Consider the following 19,698-nt stretch of genomic DNA (forward strand, 5'->3'; position numbering starts at 1 on the left):
CAACATGAATAAATCTCAAAACAACGCAGAACAAAAAACAAGTTGCAAAAGAGAATGTATCCTTTATTATAAAGTTAACAGCAGACAAACCTATCCTGTGCTTTTAGATATATTCGGTATGTAGCACAAGTATAAAAACATGCATGGAAACGATAAAAATTTCTGGGAAGAAAGGGAAAAGGAGAGACTTCAACTATGTGAACTGTTATTTAGCACCCAGGATAGCAGGTCACAGAATTATTCTGTATTTTCATAGCCTAAATTTACATTATATTTTAAATGAAAAGTGAAAAAATATCTAGCAGAGAATGATACAAACTCTTTAACTGTATTTTTAAAATTTAGAAAAATATTACCATTTTAGATATATTTTATTAATATTCAAGCAGCCGCATTCCATTTCATTTTTCTTTCAATTTTTAAAAATTTTCTATTAATTCAAATCAAGTAAAGACATTTAGGAGCAGGAGAATTTAGCAATAAACATGTTTTTTCATCAATGAGCTCCTTCTAGCAAGAGGCAAACATAGATAACTGCATCACTAATGAGGGCAGCAGTAACAATGGATGTGCAAGGCATGCAGGTAGCAAGGAAAAGGGGACGATTAATGTATGTCCTGAAGGAGCACAAAAGGATTCAGTAAGAAGTTAACCTATAAGCTAAATTTGGAAGGATGGTGGGAAGAAGTCTGCTATACAGAAGAGAATATTCCATGCAGTACAAACCAAGAGCATGCATAAGGAAAGAGACTAATGAAAAATATGACATACTAGCTTTATTTGGCTAGAACAGGGGCCCACAAATTATGGTTGGCCAAATCTGACGCAGACTATTATTGTATGGCCCACAGCTAAGAACGGTTTTTACATTTTTTTTTTTCACGGAAGTACTGTTTTTAATAGAAAAAAATTAAGATAACTCAAATGTTCCTCAATATTAGAGAGTATAAATTGTGGTATGCATATACAATGGATTAAAACACAGTCATGTAAAATGGACAAATCAGAGCTCTTGCAACAACATGGATCAATTTCACAAATTTCATAATAATGAAATAAAGAGATACAAATTAATGTGGATAGTATAAATTTGTTCATAAAAAGTTTAAAATCAATGCCTGCCACTTATTTTCAAATGGTTCAGCAAATAAAATATACATCCATGTCCATATACAGATACAAAACATACATTCAGATACAAAGAAAACATGGCAAAATGTTAAATATGAATCTAGGTGAGGAGTACAGAAGTTCATTGTACTATTTTGCTATTTTTCTTCATGTTTAAGATTTTCAAAATAGAAAAAAAAAATCAAACAAAGCTAATTTATACTGTTTAGGAGTAGTTTCAGTTTCTTCATCTGGGTGATAGATATGTATGACATCTTTATAATTATTTATTAAACTATACATACATATTTTATGCATTTTACCATATGTATATTTCACAAAAGAAATGATAAAAAATATGATGAGGTATATAAAAATACTTTCAAAGAAAAATTGCTATATATTTGTTAAACATTATTATTTTAGAAATAAATTTTTTGATTTATAACAACCAAACAAAAGAAAGGAGCTCTTATTACGTAGGCCATTTACTTGAGATCAATTTATCAAAAGGTACATAATGAATACCAACTTTTGAGGCTACTTATATAATAATGTTGTCTGATTTTTCCATGAGATAGTTCTTACACAACCATCATACTGAATCTTGTTTACTTTGTGTATTTTTCTAAATAATTCCCATGAACGGCAACATAACTCAATGCTCATTTGGGCAGGTATGTTAGAGTACGCTACTTAAGAAATTATTATAAGAAAACTCTAGATGAAAGTTTTATAATTATTCAAATATACACAATTTATATTGTCCATGTATAAATGCTGCCATTTTTTATAGGTTTTTCCGATTTCCTCACTAGGATTTCACAGTAATATTTTGTGAAAGTATGACTGTAACAGTCAAAAGTTGTGAAGAATTTCATATTTTCAAACTCTGATTCAGTTATGTTCACTAGTTTGATTGTCATCTTCTGAGTCATCTAAATCAATATCAAAATCTAAATCTTCATCACTTTTTTCTTCATTTTTGCTGCAGCTTCTTCTGTACTTGGAACGTACATTATTTTCAGTATTTTCTGTCTTTTCTGGTTCTTTATTAAACAGTGTAACAATGTCTTCTTTCTTTCCACACTTTGCACAGACTTCAAGTTCACAGGCACATGGTCTACACATTATGTGATAAGAATCCTTCACCGTCTTTTGTAAACATTTAACACATTTTTTAGGCTTTGATAATGGTTTGTACTTGCTGTACTTTACACGCCATTCAAGAACTTCTTTACAGCGCTGACATACTCCATCATGAAGTTTTGCATTAATTTTCTTGGTCTGAACACTCTTATCAAACTTGTCATTTTTGAAACTAAACGTATTCTGGTGCCTCTGAGGCCTGGAACGAGCCACGTTGTCTTTCTGCGAGCTCATCACCGAAACCACAATCAACACGCGCTGAAACAAGGAAGATGAAAAAAGACCAAAAGGCAAGGAATTACCTCACGGAGCTGACGCCTCTGTCACTGACCCCGGTTTTTTACATTTTTAAAGGTTTTAAAAAACAAAAAAATAGTATGCAACAGAGACCACATGTGGCTTGCAAAGCCTAAAATATTTCCCATCTCGCCCTTTAAGAAAATTTGCCAATCTCCACACTAGAACCTAACTTGCCAGTGGAGGAGGCAGCTACCTGTAGCAAAAAAACATGATCCTTGAGGAGAAAGACAACCTAAAAAAAAAAAGAACACACATCGTGAAGAACCTTGTCTTCCATGCTAAGGGGTTAGTTATAGGTGATGGGGTGCCTCTGAAGGGTTTTAAATAGAAAATCAATATGATCATATTTGCATTTTTAAAAGATTACTCAGGTAAATTTACGAAGGATAAACTGAAAAGGAACAATAATGGAAAAAACCATTGAAAGACGACTGTAATAGTCCAAATAGCTGGTCAGAGCCTGAGCAAAAGCATACTAAGGAAATGAAGCTGAAAGTACTGATTACCAATAGGCAGTTAGAAGGAAGAACTACAGAACTTGGTGAGGAATGAAGAAAGGAAGGAATTGACACAACCACGTTTCTGGCTTGAAAAACTGATCACCAAATAACAAAATATTTTTTAAAAAAAACAAAAACGGAGAATTTAGAGGAAAAATGGAACTCAGTTTTAGACATGCTGAGTTTGCGGAACCTTGTGACTTAGTCCGAGTTCCCTTAAACGTAGACCCTTAAAGAAAGCCTTGTATACAGGGAGTTTAGTTGGGAAGTTATCCCAGCAGGCAGGAGTGAGGGACCTGGGAAACAGGTCAGGAAAGAGGAGAAAAAAACAAGTAATAAATGTCAAGGGATAACAGAATTAAAAATTCACCATTTGGCAAAAATCATAACAACTGATTCAAACAAGAATTATCAGTGGATGCAAAAACTAGTGGGTGACAGTCTGAATAACAGGATATTATTGTTGGGATACAATTCACCATGGGTCTTCCACATTTCTCCATGTCTTGCAAGCAGGGACACTGACGGCCTTTGTTCTGGAATCTCTTCTCAAGGATATCTGTATATTGAACAGCCTTAGAAGGTAGAAATAGTGACTTCGTCCTGAGCAAAGGGCAAGTTGTTTAAGGTCCAATACAATTAAAGATAATGATTCCCTCTTGGGCAAATGTCAGGCAAGTTTACTGCCTCTTATAAAAGATTCGAGTTTCTTAAGCCTGGGTTCCTCTCCTCTAATGTAACTCCTTTTGTGCAGGAGTCACCTGGCCCTGTTCACATGCCCCTATGGGAACTGAGCTGGGGAACCAGGGCAACTACTGACACATTGACTACTGCTGTCACTATGAGTAAGAAAGTCCTTTATCTCTGACCCAAGAGTCTCCTATCTTCAGCCAGCATCCATGGCTAATTTGTTAGCTTGCAAGACCCTTCATAGTTCTTGACATTTACACAACTGCAAAGCACATCCCCACAAGACAGATTAATCAAAAGGAAGAAGCAAGCAGATGCCACCTTAACCAAGTGATCGTTAAAATTCACTAGTAATAAGATATACCAACATAACATGCCTCTTGGTGTGATGTACTTACTAACAGGAATGAATACACTTCACTGTAATATTCCTAAGCACAAGAAAACAAACAAGTCCAAATTGAGGGCCATTTTACCAAAAAAAGGAAAAAAAAACCTGGTAGTATTCATCAAAATGTCAGTAACAAGAAACAACACAAAGACTGAGAAACTTTTCAGATTACAGGAAACTAAAGAGACATAAAAACATTTAGGAAAGGGCCGGCCCGGTGGCTCAGGCGGTTAGAGCTCCATGCTCCTAACTCCGAAGGCTGCCAGTTCGATTCCCACACGGGCCAGTGGGCTCTCAACCACAAGGTTGCCAATTCGATTCCTCAACTCCCGCAAGGGATGGTGGGCTGCACCCCCTGCAACTAGAAAACGGCAACTAAAAAACGGCAACTGGACCTGGAGCTGAGCTGCGCCCTCCACAACTAAGACTGAAAGGACAACAACTTTACTTGAAAAAAGTCCTGGAAGTACACACTGTTCCCCAATAAAGGTCCTGTTCCCCTTCCCCAATAAAATCTTAAAAAAAAAAAAAAAACATTTAGGAAAAAAATTAGGGGTAAAGAGACATGTCTGCAACTTACTCTCAAAAAGTTTAGGAAAAAAATACAGACATAGAGAGAAAAGATAAATGTAAATGGGGTAAAATGTTAACATTTGAAAAATCTGAGTGAGATATACAGAAATTCTTTGTACTATTTTTTGTAACTTTTCTGTAGGTCTGAATTTGTCAAGTGATAAGTTAAACAGAAAAAAAGAATATGAGTGACAGATATAAAACAGTGTTTTTCTTGCACAAGGCTGCTCTTCAAGGGTTACACATTTGGGAATGAACTGTTGAATAACTTAGGCATGGCCCAGATCACCTAAAATCTAGATTTACCAGGTATACAATGAGTCCCTGGGATCACCATTAATAAAAAAGTCTATGTCTAGAAAGAAAATCTTTTTCATTTAAAAGTGCTATTTAATTCATAGCAGTTTTTGGAGCATTTGGTCATTATGTAATTTCTTTAATCAGTAGAGACTAAATGTAGAATTTCACTATGTGGTCCAATAAATTGGACAATAAAAAAGGCCTTTTTATTCTTGAAAAGACAGAGAACCCTAGTACTAGTCTATACAAGGCTCTACTAAGGGAATTAGAAAGTGGAACTACATAACTAGCAATATTCAGACAATTAAAGAAATTTCAAGTCAAACTTTTATTTCTCAATTACTTTATAATTTAAGTGCATACTTGGAAAAGACAAAATAGCATAACTTCTTAAAACTAAAATATAGGATACACTAGGAAATAAGTTTTTTATGTGACTAGTGAATGAATTTAACTCTTCACTTTCCATTTAAATCTCAATATTTTAAATACTTGTATCATTAACAGATTGTTTTGCCAGTATTCTACCCAGGAAATTACTTACACTAAAACATTTCACATAAGAAACATATTCACATAAATAAACCACCACATATTGTAAAAAATCATATAATAAACCTGTCTGAAGTGCCTTCAAAACATTTATTTGAAAACACTAAAGTGTTGGGTATTTTCCAGCAGTATTGAGAACAAAGCATCTAGGGAATGTGTTGACTATAACACAAATCAGCATGTTAAATAACAAGCTTCATCTGACTTAGCAAAACAACCCAACTTTTGGAACAGAAAATGATCTGTTGGGCATTTCAAAGCTGCTAGAAATCACCCTGCCAATACAAATCTTTATTTTAGAAAGGCTAGAAAAGAGTTAATTAAAAACAGTACTTAAGGATTATTCTTACTAAAGCATGTAATTCTCTAGATTTTTTTAAAGCTATATAAAATCAAAACTCAGAAATGAAACTACTGACAAAAAAGTTGACTAAAAATAAAAAGCTCACCTGAATCACTCTTCCTTGAAGTATACTTTAAGCTTAACAATTAAAATGTAGTTTATAAAACTTAAGTACAAAAGAAAATTGTATTTAAATCCATCATACAGTATCTATGAATACCAATATTTACCAAAGAATTGTTAGAGAAGTAAATGGGGAGGCGGGAAGCATGAGCATGACTGCTTTGAAGATATTCAAATAAAATAGGATGCTATGATAAACCAAAAAAAAAACAGTAAATAGTTTTGTAACTTTGGATTATGAATAAGTCCCTTAATAGAAAGCCAAATGACGTTGTCTCTCACTCAGAGGCAACTTCTACCCTGCCTATGGAGTAGATGCTTATGGAGCAGATCTTTACTCAATAAACTACTTTCACTTTGAAAAACAAAGAAAGAAAATATATATTATACATATATATAGATAGATTATACATACTTATCCCATCATTCTTGCCACTTTCTGAAGCAGTTCTGAAAGTCCTCTTTTGTGAGTATCTCTAGTTGCACTGTCATAGCTGCTCCATGTCCTGAATCATTCTGACTTTGGGAAAGAGCCAGAAGTCGAACAGTGCCAGATCTGGTGAATAAGGTGGATGAGGACACACTGTAATGTTTTTATTGGATAGAAATTGCCATATACCAAAAGGGATGTGTGACACGAAGCGTTGTCATGATGGAAGATGATTTACAGCACACTTTAAACACACCATCTCTCAACCATAGATCACATCTGACTGACTACACCGAACAAGTTGAAACTTGTCACATACTGTTACTAAGGTTCCACGCACCACTTCCCATATTGAAGATCCCTGCCTTCCCGTTGGATGGCACTCGGCAGCAGCATTCACTGTATTTTGTGATCACTATGGGAAAGGCTCTGTGTCACACATCGCTTCTGGTACGGCAATTTCTGTCAAATAAAAACATTACGGTGTGTCCTTATCCACCTTATTCACCAGATCTGGCACTGTGCGACTTCTGGTTCTTTCCCAAAGTCAAAATGATTCAGGACATTGAGGCAGCCATGACAGTGCAACTAAACACATTCACAAAAGAGGTCTTCTAGAACTGCTTCAGAAACTGGCAAGAACGGCAAAATAAGCGTGTTTCAAGTGAGGAGTCGTATTTTGAGGGGGATTAATGGCAATGTGTCTTTTACTGTAATAAAACTTTTAAAAGTAAACAATCACTGTATTTTTTAACACACCTCGTAAGTATAAAATATTAAAGATGAAGAAGCCAAAGGTCAAAGGTCAAACGATCCTTACCAGAACACCCCCTAACCTAATCTACCTGTGAAACAACTAAGAGAGTTCAATCCTAAGTATCGATACATTAGTTAACAGTGTTTTTACTTAAGTGTAGAAAAATTTCTTAAACAACATTTAATGGCAAAAAAACAGAATAGTTTTTACTATGCAAAATTACATTGTATTAAAAATATGTCATTTATTGTCAAAAGTCATCTACATTTGTAACCTATAGTTTTGGACTTCATGCACAATGAAATTACAGTGTATAAATGAAAAACTAATTTCATAATAAATTCTATAAACTAAGCCTTTCTTAAGCTGTTTCTTAACTGGTATAAGGAAAAGGAAGGAACCGCAAGCTAGACATACAATAAAATGTCCACACTGAGTATAAAAAAAAGAGAGAGAATTTAATCCTAGATTAATAATGGATCAAATGTTCATTGCTGACAAAGCAATATAAAGGAAAATATTCTGCCAACAAGATTTTTGTAAGAGATAACGATTCAAAGTTCTAAATGAACATTTACATAATCAAAGGTCAAATTCTACAAAACTTTTCAAAATTATGGGCTATCCTAAGTAAACAACTTCAAGATTTTCATTTTGTATTTCCAAAAGTACAACATTCTATATTCCTAGCTGAAAGAAGACTACCACTCCAGAGTAACATATACTGTAAGAATTAAAAGTCTAAACACCAGTGACTTGAGAACAGTAGCTGCCCCCCACACAAATAACTGCCCCCTCCTACAAATAAGTTTTGCATTTGTTAAGAGAGGAGAAGACAAATATTCACAGTTGCAAAGGCTTGATTACTTTTAGTTTTGAAAAATATTATGAAAGCCATTTAAGTTTTGAAAAAATAAACTGGAACAAAAAAGAGAACTACTTGTTCTTTTCAAATTCTATTAAGATCCTATATATGGTCCTGATGTGAGCTATACTGCGAAACTCAACAAAGTGGTTTTTTTCCCCTACAAGTATATTGGCTATTCATATTTTAATGCCAGATAAGGCACTTTATATAAATGCTTTATTTTAGGAATTTAGTGAAGTACCTTCAAAAACCTTCCCATGTAGACAACATTCTATTTTGTAAGTTTCAAATCCTAACTGTCATAATCTCATGGACTTCGTTCATATGCCTTAAGGAAATCCTGTGCTTCGGGAAACTCTATAGTAGGTATCAAGTCAAAAACAATAGAAGGAACAGAAAAGACACTATGTTAAGAAAAAATAAAGATCTCTTTCTTATTCTCATGACAAATTCAAGGAAGGGGTCAGGACAGAGAAATCTGTTTCCTTAAGAAAGCCTGAAAAAAAAAAAACTAAAGAAAAATGTAATTCATAAAGACCCAAAGAAGGAGAAAACAAGCAGCTTCTCAAAAGAGTACTCTCAAAGAAAAGACACTGAATCCTTAGAAATATACTAGAATTGCTTCTGTTTGACTACCTCTAATCCTTACCTTTTTAAAGTGACACACTGTCGGGTTGCTGTAAACCAAAACTGCCAATTTATATGGACTTAGCAAAGGTCATAAATCTTTTTTCTACTACAAGCCCCATAGAAACACTGAAAAAAAACTTTTTACATTAGTGTAAAAGTCACACCGCCATACATGATTCTATAAAATTATATATAGCAAAATTATAATAAGAAAAACTTTAATTCCTATTTATCTGGCTGAAGATTTTTTTAATGCCATCAACATATAAAAAATTAACTGATTTAAGTTTAATTCGTTTTGAAGGTGCATAAGTGAGTAATGGCTAACACATTTTAACTTCAAAATTAAGACTAACTACTGATCCCATGAAATAAAGAAAAATCCACTAAATCATTTGACTGAAATGACCACAAAATAGTTTTAGTTTACTGAATGAGAAATTTATTCTCAAGTAATAACTACAAATTTATTGGCCAAAACTGACCTCATGTCATTTTCAGGCAACTGCATAAGCTAGACAGAATATATAGATGTAAAAGTAGTGACTGCATATTAATTACACATAATGAATATGCCAAAGCAGTTATTTATAACAATGTTAACTTAAATGTTATTCACAGAAATCTATCAAATTGAAAGACTAAAAATTATCACTATAAGCTGCCTTTTTAAATGCACCTATTGTAAAAAAAAAAAAAAACCTTAAGATTTACAGTTTCAAACATAAACAGCAATAGAAATGAGAGAGGACAGCAAAGAGCAAATATAGAAAAGGCAACAAATTTGGAAATAAGATCATCAATTTAGTTTGAACTACCTATGGGGGGAAAATAATGAGATCAACAGACAGTTCAAATTTAGGCTGAAAGCTCAGAATTGAGTAGGGTATGCTATGGATGCAATCATCTGGAGAAATACATAAAATATGAATAAAAGGAAACTACTGGAGAGCTTAGGAGTAATTTCATTAGAGTGGCATGGACAGGGTAGTAATACTTCTAAGGGCTAAGAAGTGAATAGAAGAAATTCAAATAGAGGCTACAGTACACATTAAGACATTTGGAAGAAACACAAAAGGGAAGATAGGTCCATAAACTTGAGGAGGCACAATTAAAAGATGGCTGTTTAAGAGCCCAGAGACCTGATCGTTTTAAAAGGCTGAAGGAAAAAATGGCCAAGAGGAAAGGAGAACTTGAAGTTATAGGACAGGCTAAGATGCTGAAAAACACAATTCAGGATGACATCCACAACAGAAAGCAGGGGTAAATCCTGGAGGGAAGGAGAAGTTCTTTCCTGGAGAGACTAGTGAAAACAGTGCGCACAGGTAGAAGTTATGTTCAGAGGTAGACGCTCGGAAATCCGGAGGAAGTTCATGCCTGTTGACGTCCCTATGGGAAACAGACTCGTCTGCTAGAAGTAAAAGAGGTGAGGAGTGGAGTAGGTTCCGAGAAGTCAAACGTCACATTCACAAGTGCTCGGGTCAGGTACCTGTCAAGCTGCTCAACAAAGGACTGCAGGATATAGGTAGAGTACAGCATGCTTGTACTTGATTATTTTTATTATAGTAATAAATTTGATTCCCCAGTGTCTATTAGGTACTTCAGGGAATATTAAAAACTTTTAAGACATGGTTTCTGACCCGAAGAAACAGTTCAGATATTATTTTATATTTCTAAATGTAATCTCTCCCTAAAATGTAATATATTAAGTCACCTTCTAATAGGTTATATATAAATCGAGGTATTTCATTTTCTTCCAATCAGATTATAGGAAAACAGTTTCAAGATTGATATACCTTCACATTTGACCTACTTTAAACAGATTTTACAAGTTACAGAGTAGTCACTAGAAACACTTTCAGAAATGCCCTACTAGGCTTAAACAGGACAACTCACAAGGCAAATCAACTAGTTTCTACTCCAAAGCTATTGGCAAACCAATTATGTTATAATCTCTAACACCCTATGTAAGTCTCCATACAGAATTCAATTTTAAAACACATGTATAAAACATCACATTGTCAAATTTCATTAAGAATATATCATATACAATTATAATAGGGGTAAGGCAATATAATACTTGCCCTTTGCATGACTCTGCTGTAAAAACCCAACGCTAAGTATACTTTTGATATACATAAATCAAATATACAAATAATATCACTGCTGAGTTCGAATAAGTTACAGCTAGCAATTTCAATATTCTTAAAAGCACCTTTAAACTGAATTCAATATTCTTAAAAGCACCTTTAAACTGAATTCTATACCCTATTTTCCTCTTCTATCTTCTTTTCCACAGGTTGGCATATGAATGAGGTTTGGAGAGCTCTGCATCCCAAATTAGAAGAAAGGTAATAATATATTAGTAAGTAAAACCTATTAGAATTTTCTCAGGCAATGCAAGAATTGTGCATGTCCAGAAGGAAAACCATGAGAGAGGAAGAGAACTGATTAACCATATATGAGAAATATGACGTTTCCCTTAACATTTTTGTTGTTTTTTTTTTTAAGGAGGGCGCAGCTCACAGTGGCCCACGCGGGGATCGAACTGGCAACCTTGGTGTTAGCACCACACTCTAACCAACTGAGCTAATTGGCCACCCCCAAGCATGTCTTTATAAGGCCATTAGACTATTAAACTGGTTACACTTGATGGAAAGACTTTTAACTAAAATAAAATTCATAGAATTGTTCATATTTTTAATGATTTTTTTTTTTGGCTTTGTGGTAAGAGAGCAGGGAATGTTAACATGCAACTTTAAGAACCTGATCTATTCCTGACACTTTAATATCACTTAAATATCTCATATTCAAAAAATGAAATGAACAGTCTTAAGAAACTTGAGTGTATTATATTTAAATAATTATAATGTAGATGGGTCCTGGAAAAACACACTTAAAATAAATTTTAAAAGTTTAAAAAAAAAATTTAGAGTACTTAGGTATTTTCACCTACTACTTGTTCAAAGCAGGGACCAGGTCTTACCTCTTTCTTCATTCATAGCACCTTGCACTTAGTAGACACTCAAATATGTAATAGATAAAATAGTTTTCATACAAATATTTTATCATGGTTTTACCTACCATAAAATTTCATTATTGTGGTCAGTCTGTGATCCAGCTACAAAAAAGTACTTAAAGCATGATAAACAGATTAAAAATCTAGTATTTTGAACCCAATACTATTCTTATCTAACTAAAAAACTACAATTAATACACTGCAGATACCTGTGTCATCTCCACTGAAACTGATTTTAAGCTTTCCCAAACATGTTTTTTGTTTGTTATTGTAAGAATATAATGACGCATAGCATCATAGCTATAGGCCACATAGCACATACCTGTAATTTTCTTTGTGACTTTGTCACTATACCCTATGTAATGTCAATAGAAGTTTTAATAAATTACATATTTAACCCCTCAGATGTATTAATTTAATTATACATAAGAAGATGTGTCTCTAGAAAGTCAGGTTCAATTTTCAATATGTTATCAACTCTATCTAACTTATTAACTATTTAAGACTGTAGCATTATATATCTAAAGTCGTATAGTTTACCAAACCTACAAGACTCTTGTTGTATTATTAAACAGATAACACAGTCAAAATATATGCAGATGGAGTTTTTAGGCCTTTAAATAACTGCTTATAGGGTAGAAAACATTTTCTAAGCAAGTTATTTTCCGCAAATATTTCAAAGTTTACTATCTTATTTTTTTAAACTATAAAATATGTTGCTTAATTTATGAATAATATGCAGCTATATGAGGGGAAATTGATGAATTTGAAGTTAATATAAATGTTTTAGTAAATCAAATACTTTTTAAAATTTCCAAACTGGAATAATTAAATACAACCAAGTTTCGTATTTTCTATCAAATCTTAAAGACAATTTTCTTGGTGAGCCATATGTAATCAAACATAATCTATAAGAAATGGCTACAAAACTTTAAAGGGGGAGTGACTAATATTCTGCTCATCTGATTATTTCAATATTTATCAAATCTAAATTTTTCCCAATCAGAAAAAATGTTCATTGTCGATTATGCAAAATAAAAAAGAATTTACCTAACTACCCCATCAATCCTTTATTTTCAATATGACCAAGTTATACTAAAGGATCAGTCTTTCACAATTTAGGTCCTTATCTAAGGAAAAGTACAGCTCAAAGGAGCAAGTACTACATTTTCCTTTATTCTTTTTCTCTAAATCTCTACTTCTTCTTAGGTATAATCTTTTTGTTTAAAAAGAAAAATGACAAAGCAGCAAAGAAAATGCGGCATAAAAAGTGTATATTGATATCTAATCTTTAAAAAAAAGAGATCTATCTCTCAGAAGGTAAAAATGGACTGTTTGACTTCTCTGATACCAGAGAAGTCTGGGTTTTAATTCTTGAAAAATCTAGATTCATTTATTAAGTTCACCTTAGTTTTATTATTAAGGATCTCCAAAAACCGAAAAAAGTATTCCTATAAAACTCATTTTAGTAGCAATAATGTTGTATGCTCTTCACACTTCTGATTTCAAGTTAGGCCTGTAACTTAAGATTTTTTTTTTAATTAGATAGAAAGTTTATCTTTCCTAAATTCTACATTAAGGAAAAAAGGCTTTTAGAATTAAAAACAAAAGGCACAAAGAGAAAGGGAGACAAGCCGGTAGGGAAAGGAATTTTAAAAACTGGTCAAGGATTATCAACAGATATTTCACAAGACTGATCATTTAGCAGGTGTCACAGCATATTCTTAATCTTTCCCCCAAGCTAGCACAATATTTAATTGGCTTTATAACTAAGTAAACTCTGGTCTCTAACAACTTCAACATTTACATTAAAACAGATTTCTAAGCCTCCCAAATCTAAACCAATCTCTTCCCTCCACTATGGCCCAGCTTCCTCTACCTTACCTGCCCCCCCACCTTCCCTCCCAATCCAATCTATCTCCCACAGAAGAAAAAAATCTCTCTTTTAGAAAATTAGAGAAATCTTTTGGGTCAAAGTAATACATTTAAGGTAAAAAAAAAAGTCCTTGGTTTGTTTCATGTCAAAGCCTTTCTGCTGGAAAAAGACAGTTTTCTAAAGTACTGATTGCACATTAACTATTATTAATAAATACAAAAGACAAAGTACAACAGTTTAACAACTTAACTGTCTCAAACCACAAACACCACCCTTAAAACACAGCATTTTTCAATATTCATACAAGTATTATGATTGTATTTTAATTTTCATACAAGTATTAAGAACAGAGGCTGTAGGTCCTTAGCATAACAGTGGTGCGCCTCACAATTAAGGCAAATGTTGCCTTTGTGCAGTGCCTATGGTTCAAGTATCAAGGAAGGAGAACAGCCTTAACTGCTAAATAGGTCAAGGTCTAATTTGACATTTAGGTAAAATGTATAACATACATCCTCCATGTCTATTCTAGCTTGGTCCTTGAACAGTGATTAAGATAAGGCCAAAACAACAGCTATGACAAAGCTACAGAAGCAGCACACTAATATTAAGGTATTTCCCCCCATACTACTCTTAATTATACCAAGCCAAAAGAGAAGTGGACTGTGTAATAGTTCCTTAAGTCAACCACATAAACGCTCTATCCTAAAAACCTCCAGAGTCAAAACTTCTACTCCAAATATAGATCCCTACTCAACTTCTGTTAAGTGCTTAAAGGTACTAGGTTAAGATGTATTTTTTAAGCAGCTGGATCCAGAACCAGTGAGGACATTTAAAACTTTCTTTAGGCTTACTTTTGTATAATACAGGAAGGGGTGTAACATGGCCAAGCTTTCAGAAAGTTGTGTGGGGCAAGAGACGCAACTTTTAAAAACCAATAAAATACACTGATACATTCCTCCATTTTAACAAAGTTCTAGCAGTTTGTCTAGAAGTAACTTCCAAGTTAAACGTACCACATTGAAGTCTCAACTTCACACACTAGGAAATTAGGAAAGCTGCAAACCCAGAAAGTTTACATGAACATTTCTTTTGGCAGCAACAATGTAATCATATAGCAAGTTATTTTGTGTCCTCTACTAGTTAAGAGGCAAGAATAACTCTGGAGGGGTATTTTAAATATGGAGAATTTCAAAATTCCTTAAAACACTCTTAAATATAATATTGCCATGACATCCTTTCATCTCCTAACTCAAATGTAAAGTTGCAATGGAAACTACATTTTTTTATGCCTTTGAATTAACCAACAATAATGCAATTCTAACCTGCCCATATCATCACCCTTGGTGAACTGCTGCAATGAGAACACCAAATTAAGAAAGTTAACTCCTCTTACCTAACAAAATAAAGTTAACTTCAAAGGTTACCAGAATAAGCCATTCTAACATTCAAAATAGAAAATAACAAGAAAACAAATATTCCATTCAACGGATGGGAAACAGGTTTGGGAAAGAGTATTTCAGCATTCTGAAATTTACATTTTCCCTTAGTCCCTTCCATATATAGACCATTGTTCATGTATCAAATATTAAAAATAAAAGCTCAATAAGAAAGTTCATTTGACAGCTGTTGCTATTTTAAGTTGCAAGAGGGGAAAAAAAGACTTTCAAGACCTTGCGTTAAACAAATACTTATATGCCCTGCCATACTAACTATAGCAACCTACCTGTGTGATTAGCACCTTATTAGTTTATGGTATCCCATGACAGAGCACCCAAAAAATTAAAATAGTATGATCTGAAGCTTCTTTTCAAGCATGTTTACAAGAATTATCTCATAAAAACCATCCACTTTTATGTGACTCTAAAACTCCATGCCCAGAAGCCAATGAGTGGTTTACAAGCAAGATAATGACTAGTTCTACGGAAAAGGTATTATGACAATAAACTACGACTGGCTCACCATGTTATGATCTGCTTGCCTAATACGTATGTTTAGCTACTGTAGTCAGCAATGTCCAAATATAAATTTGAAACATTTAATGGTTCGTTCTGTTCTACATTTCAAGCTCGTATTACCTTTTTAAAACATAGTTCTAATCAAAGAATTTTTTTTATAGAAAATATTTCCCCTAAAGTAGGGGGGAAAAAAGGGAACAAGTTGTTATTCAATTTTCTCATAACATCAAAAAAATTAAATGTCCAAAATGTCAAATATTTCAACACACCTCTACCTTAAGACAAATTAAAAACAAGTTAAGTTTCAAAAAGAAAAAAAACCTCAAAGAAGTTAAGCATTGTATTTCATAAGAGTTACCTACACTTTATGAATGTACCCATAAATATACCAAGAAACATCTTGTTGCTTTAAAAGTAAAGAACTTTATTCGGTTATATTTCAATTACTGTTAAGTGGCATGAAGGCATAAAGTATTAAAACTACAAAAATTATTTTTTTAAAAAGATCAGTCACATTTTGTTTACTTAAATACTAAGTTTAATCATGACCCATCAAAACCTTATCGTGGCTCATTGTATAAAATTAGCACTGCACTTGCAAACATAAGCGGAATCTAGACTTATCAAACAAACGGTGAGGCTTGCCCAGCTTCTGAAAAATTAAAACGAGAATGAAGGATTAAAATGTTTTAGTTGGGAACAAACAAAACCCACCATTCCTGCTCAAAAGTTTTCATCAAAAATTTGATCCAAGAGGGAACCTCTTAAAATTTTAAGCTGTCCAGCAATTAAAACTTTGAAATATACTGAAATGATTTAAATATAAGTACTGAACTTCCACTTCAAAAGCTACAGATAACAAGCAAATACCTAAAATTAGAAGAACAAGAAGGAGAAGAAACAGGAGGAGGAGGAGGAGGAGGAGGAGGAGGAAGAGGAGGAGGAGGAGGGGAAGGATAAACAGAAAAGAGCGAGCCGATCTCCAAACTACTAGAAGACACACAGAAGCAGAAGCGCAGGCTGGTTTACCAGTTTACTTTTCGGCCCCGTACCAGAGAGACATCAAAGTTGTCAGTAGAATTAACCGTGAGATTTCCTTGTAAACTGGTCGATAATCCGAAAAACTTCACTGTTGCTAATAGAAGCTCTTTATAATTAGAAGCAGCGAACTGACAGGTGGAAAAATAAATTCTAACAGGGCAGCAAGAGGTTGTGAAAACACGGTTCAAGGACTGAACATGTTATGACTACTTTGTAACAGGTCCAAGGCAATTCACACACACACCCTTCAGCGCAACTCCTCAAGCAGAAATAAGACCGGGAAACAGCAGGCTCCGCGGAGAGCAACATACCATTTTAAAACAGTCTACTCCCTCCCGACAGGAAAACAGACATTCTTTCCCCAAGTCCTTCCGCGAGTTCTCCCAGCGCCGCGAAGGGAAGCGAGCGGCCGCCACCGTAACGAGAGAAGCCCGGCAACAGCCCCGTCGCGCGGCCGCCACGCCTTCCTCGGGCCGCGGCAGGGGACGCGGAGCGGCAGATCACATTTCTCCTCCCCAACAATCACACAGACTCCCGTCCCCAGAGTTGACACCCTCCAACCCCGCCGCTCGGCGACGCTGGTGACTTGGGCCCCAAAGCCAGGGACGCGGCCATCGGCTGGGGCGCTCAAGTTGTGAGCGTGCGTGCGCGTGTTTGTGTTTGTTCCCTTTAATGAGAGACCAGAGGTATCCTTAGTGACGGCCTAGGGCTGCGGTTGGGGAAGAGGCACCCTGTGGGACTAAACAAAACTTCGGTTGCTGGGAAGAGCCGTTGCGCAACCTCGGCGAGGGGAGGCCCTGCCCAAGTGCGGCTTCCCGGAGGCTGCGCCACCGCGCGCAAAACCCACGCGCGGCCCCGCAGCCCCGCGTCCGGCGGCCCTGGGCCTCTGATGGCCCCAACCTCGAGGGAGACGCCGGGACCCGCCAGCCGGCGGGGACCGGGCGGAACCGCGGAGCTGGAGAGCGCAGAGGATGTAGATGGGGGTGCGGCACACGAGACGGGTGCGAGCCGCTTCGGGGGCGTCGGATCCGGCGGCTATCCTGATGAGGGGATGGCTGGCCCCCCACTCCCTACCCCCGCCGCAGGCCCCGCGAATGGAGCCAGTCCCCCCGCCCCGAGGTGGGGGCGCCCCTTGCCCTGCTCCCTTACCTTCCTAGAGGCCTGCGCTCTCCCCTCTTCGGGCGGCCGCAGCCCTGAGCATGTCCGGGGTGGGGTGCGGGGCCGTGCCGGGGACAGGGAGCCAGGCGCTTCAGCAGGCGGCACCACCCAGCCCGGGCTCAGCCCCTCTCCGCGGCCGCTGCCATCTTGTCCTGGCGGCTGAGAGGAAACGGCGAAACACCCTCCCCCGACCGCTGCTGCTGCTGCTCTGACTGCTGAGCGCCGGGCCCGTCTCCCTCATCTTCTTCCCCGGGATTTGGGTGGGGACGGCTTGGCTGTGGGGCGAGGAGTTGTGAGAGGCCGGCCGGCCGGCCAGCCTCCGACTGGTGGGGCCTACGGGCGGCGCGGGGTGCGGGGCCCGCGGCGGTCGGGGCCCATTCCTGACGCCCCTGCCGAGAGAGGAGGGGAAGGAAGACAGCCTGGAGAGGCGAAGGCGGCGGGGCCCGCGGCTCTGTCTGCTCAGGTCGCCGCGTTGCCGGCAGTCGTCACGGAGGCAGCTGCCGCCCGCCGCCCCAGTCTCGGGCCCCTCCTCCGCGCCCGCGGCCTCGGCCGCCGCCTCCGCAGCGCCACCGCCCGCCGGGCCGCGCTGCGCGCCGAGCCCGGGCGGCCCAGCTCGGCTTGGGCCGCGGCGTCTCCACGAAGCCCCTCCCCGGGGCCCGCCCGCCTGCAGCCGCGCCCTTGTAGCTTCGAGCCCGCCTGGCGGCCGGCGTGGATCCCACCCCGAGCACCCTCACGCCAGCCCTCCCGCAGAAGAAGCATCCGTCAGCGCCCTCTCCACTGTTCTGAGCCTCACTGTAGGCCCACTCTGCCAAAAACAGATGTATTTTTAAAAATCACAACACCCAAAGAAAGGAAGAAAATGCGTAAGCAAGGATTTTACAGGCCTTTCGAGATCCCGTAATCAGTTTCCCCTAACACCCTTATTGGATTTGTTTCTTGGCGTCTGTTGTTGTTATTGTTCGAGGTCCAAAAATATGGAAAGGGGAAATGGTTAGTCAACGGAACGATCCCAATCTACCATAGGTCCTTCCCATTCCCCCATCCCAAAGAGTCAAGAGAATTGTAAAACCAGGTTAAAGAACCTGTAAAAGGCCCTCTTGGAAATTTTCCAAGAGCATCTCTAGGGTCCAAATCCTTGTAAATGTGAAGCTCACCCACCTCTACGTTGGTAATTCTCCATCAAGTTAGTCAATTCCACACCCAGAGATTACCTCCCTCCTGGAGATTAGGAAATCAACAGAATGGCCCATCTCAAACACCACAATCATAGAACCATAGAATTGTAGAGATGAAAGAACCTTAGAGATCCTTGGTCCAAACTTTTAAGCTAGGACAGGGGTTCAAAGATGTTTACAACTTGCCCAGAGTTACACAGCAAAGCCCTGGTTTGCACTCCCTCTCTCCTTTTCCTTAGGACCCAACTGACCTTTTAAGGACCTAGTATCATTCCGAGTTATTTTTTTAATTCTTTGTTTCCTTTTGTTCTGAATTAATGTTTAACTTTTGGGGAACCGAACACCTTTCTCTGAGCAATGGAAATACCCCTGCCTTTGTTCCCTTCATAATCTTCAGTAGGATTGAATCTACCACATATGTATTTATCCCCACACATTTTCTGTTGCAGTAACTGGGGCAGGTCAAAGGGAGTGGCAAATTGCTGCATATTTAATACTAACACATTTATTCTCTCCTGCTTTTCAAACTGAGAGAAGAGTGTTTTGGAGGATGCCTTTTAAAGAGAAAAGGAAAGTATGCCCAGAGGCCGTTGGAAATAAGATTTTCAAATGACAGTTGTTTTCTTCAAATTAGGGAGGATAACCAGTTGAAAAGTCTTCCAAAATACAAAAACAAAACGATGAGTGCTCTGAGAGAGATAGCAGCATACTGGCCATTCCTTTTTACTTAGTATTTAGTTACTTTTGATGTTTTTAAA

General features: G+C 37.2%; 2 protein-coding genes across 7 annotated transcripts in view; both read right to left on the reverse strand.

Annotated features, from left to right (window-relative positions):
• The window catches only part of HIPK3 (homeodomain interacting protein kinase 3), a 99,926-nt gene extending 81,630 nt beyond the window's left edge, over positions 1-18,296 (reverse strand). For 2 of the 5 annotated variants that reach the window (XM_033119395.1, XM_033119394.1), the window contains exon 1: positions 17,757-18,296. The gene's annotated coding sequence lies outside the window, so the exon portion shown is untranslated. Of the gene's footprint in view, positions 1-16,918; positions 17,279-17,756 lie in introns of those variants that run through there. The other 3 variants (XM_033119398.1, XM_033119397.1, XM_033119399.1) reach the window with 2 other exon arrangements.
• On the reverse strand, positions 1,890-17,038 carry LOC117029969 (uncharacterized protein C9orf85 homolog). 2 transcript variants are annotated; one of them, XM_033119400.1, is made up of 2 exons: positions 16,919-17,038; positions 1,890-2,517 (listed from the first exon to the last, which is right to left on the reverse strand). In XM_033119400.1, exons 1-2 carry the CDS (start codon positions 16,919-16,921, stop codon positions 2,008-2,010), a joined length of 513 nt encoding a protein of 170 aa, XP_032975291.1. In that variant the 5' UTR covers positions 16,922-17,038; the 3' UTR covers positions 1,890-2,007. The 2 variants fall into 2 exon arrangements, with proteins under 2 accessions (XP_032975291.1, XP_032975292.1); XM_033119401.1 differs by lacking the exon at positions 16,919-17,038 and adding an exon at positions 6,447-6,466 and having other exon boundaries at positions 1,891-2,517.
• Positions 18,297-19,698: the final 1,402 nt, after the last annotated feature.

Source organism: Rhinolophus ferrumequinum, chromosome 11, assembly GCF_004115265.2.
Source record: "Rhinolophus ferrumequinum isolate MPI-CBG mRhiFer1 chromosome 11, mRhiFer1_v1.p, whole genome shotgun sequence".
Taxonomy (NCBI): Eukaryota; Metazoa; Chordata; class Mammalia; order Chiroptera; family Rhinolophidae; genus Rhinolophus; species Rhinolophus ferrumequinum.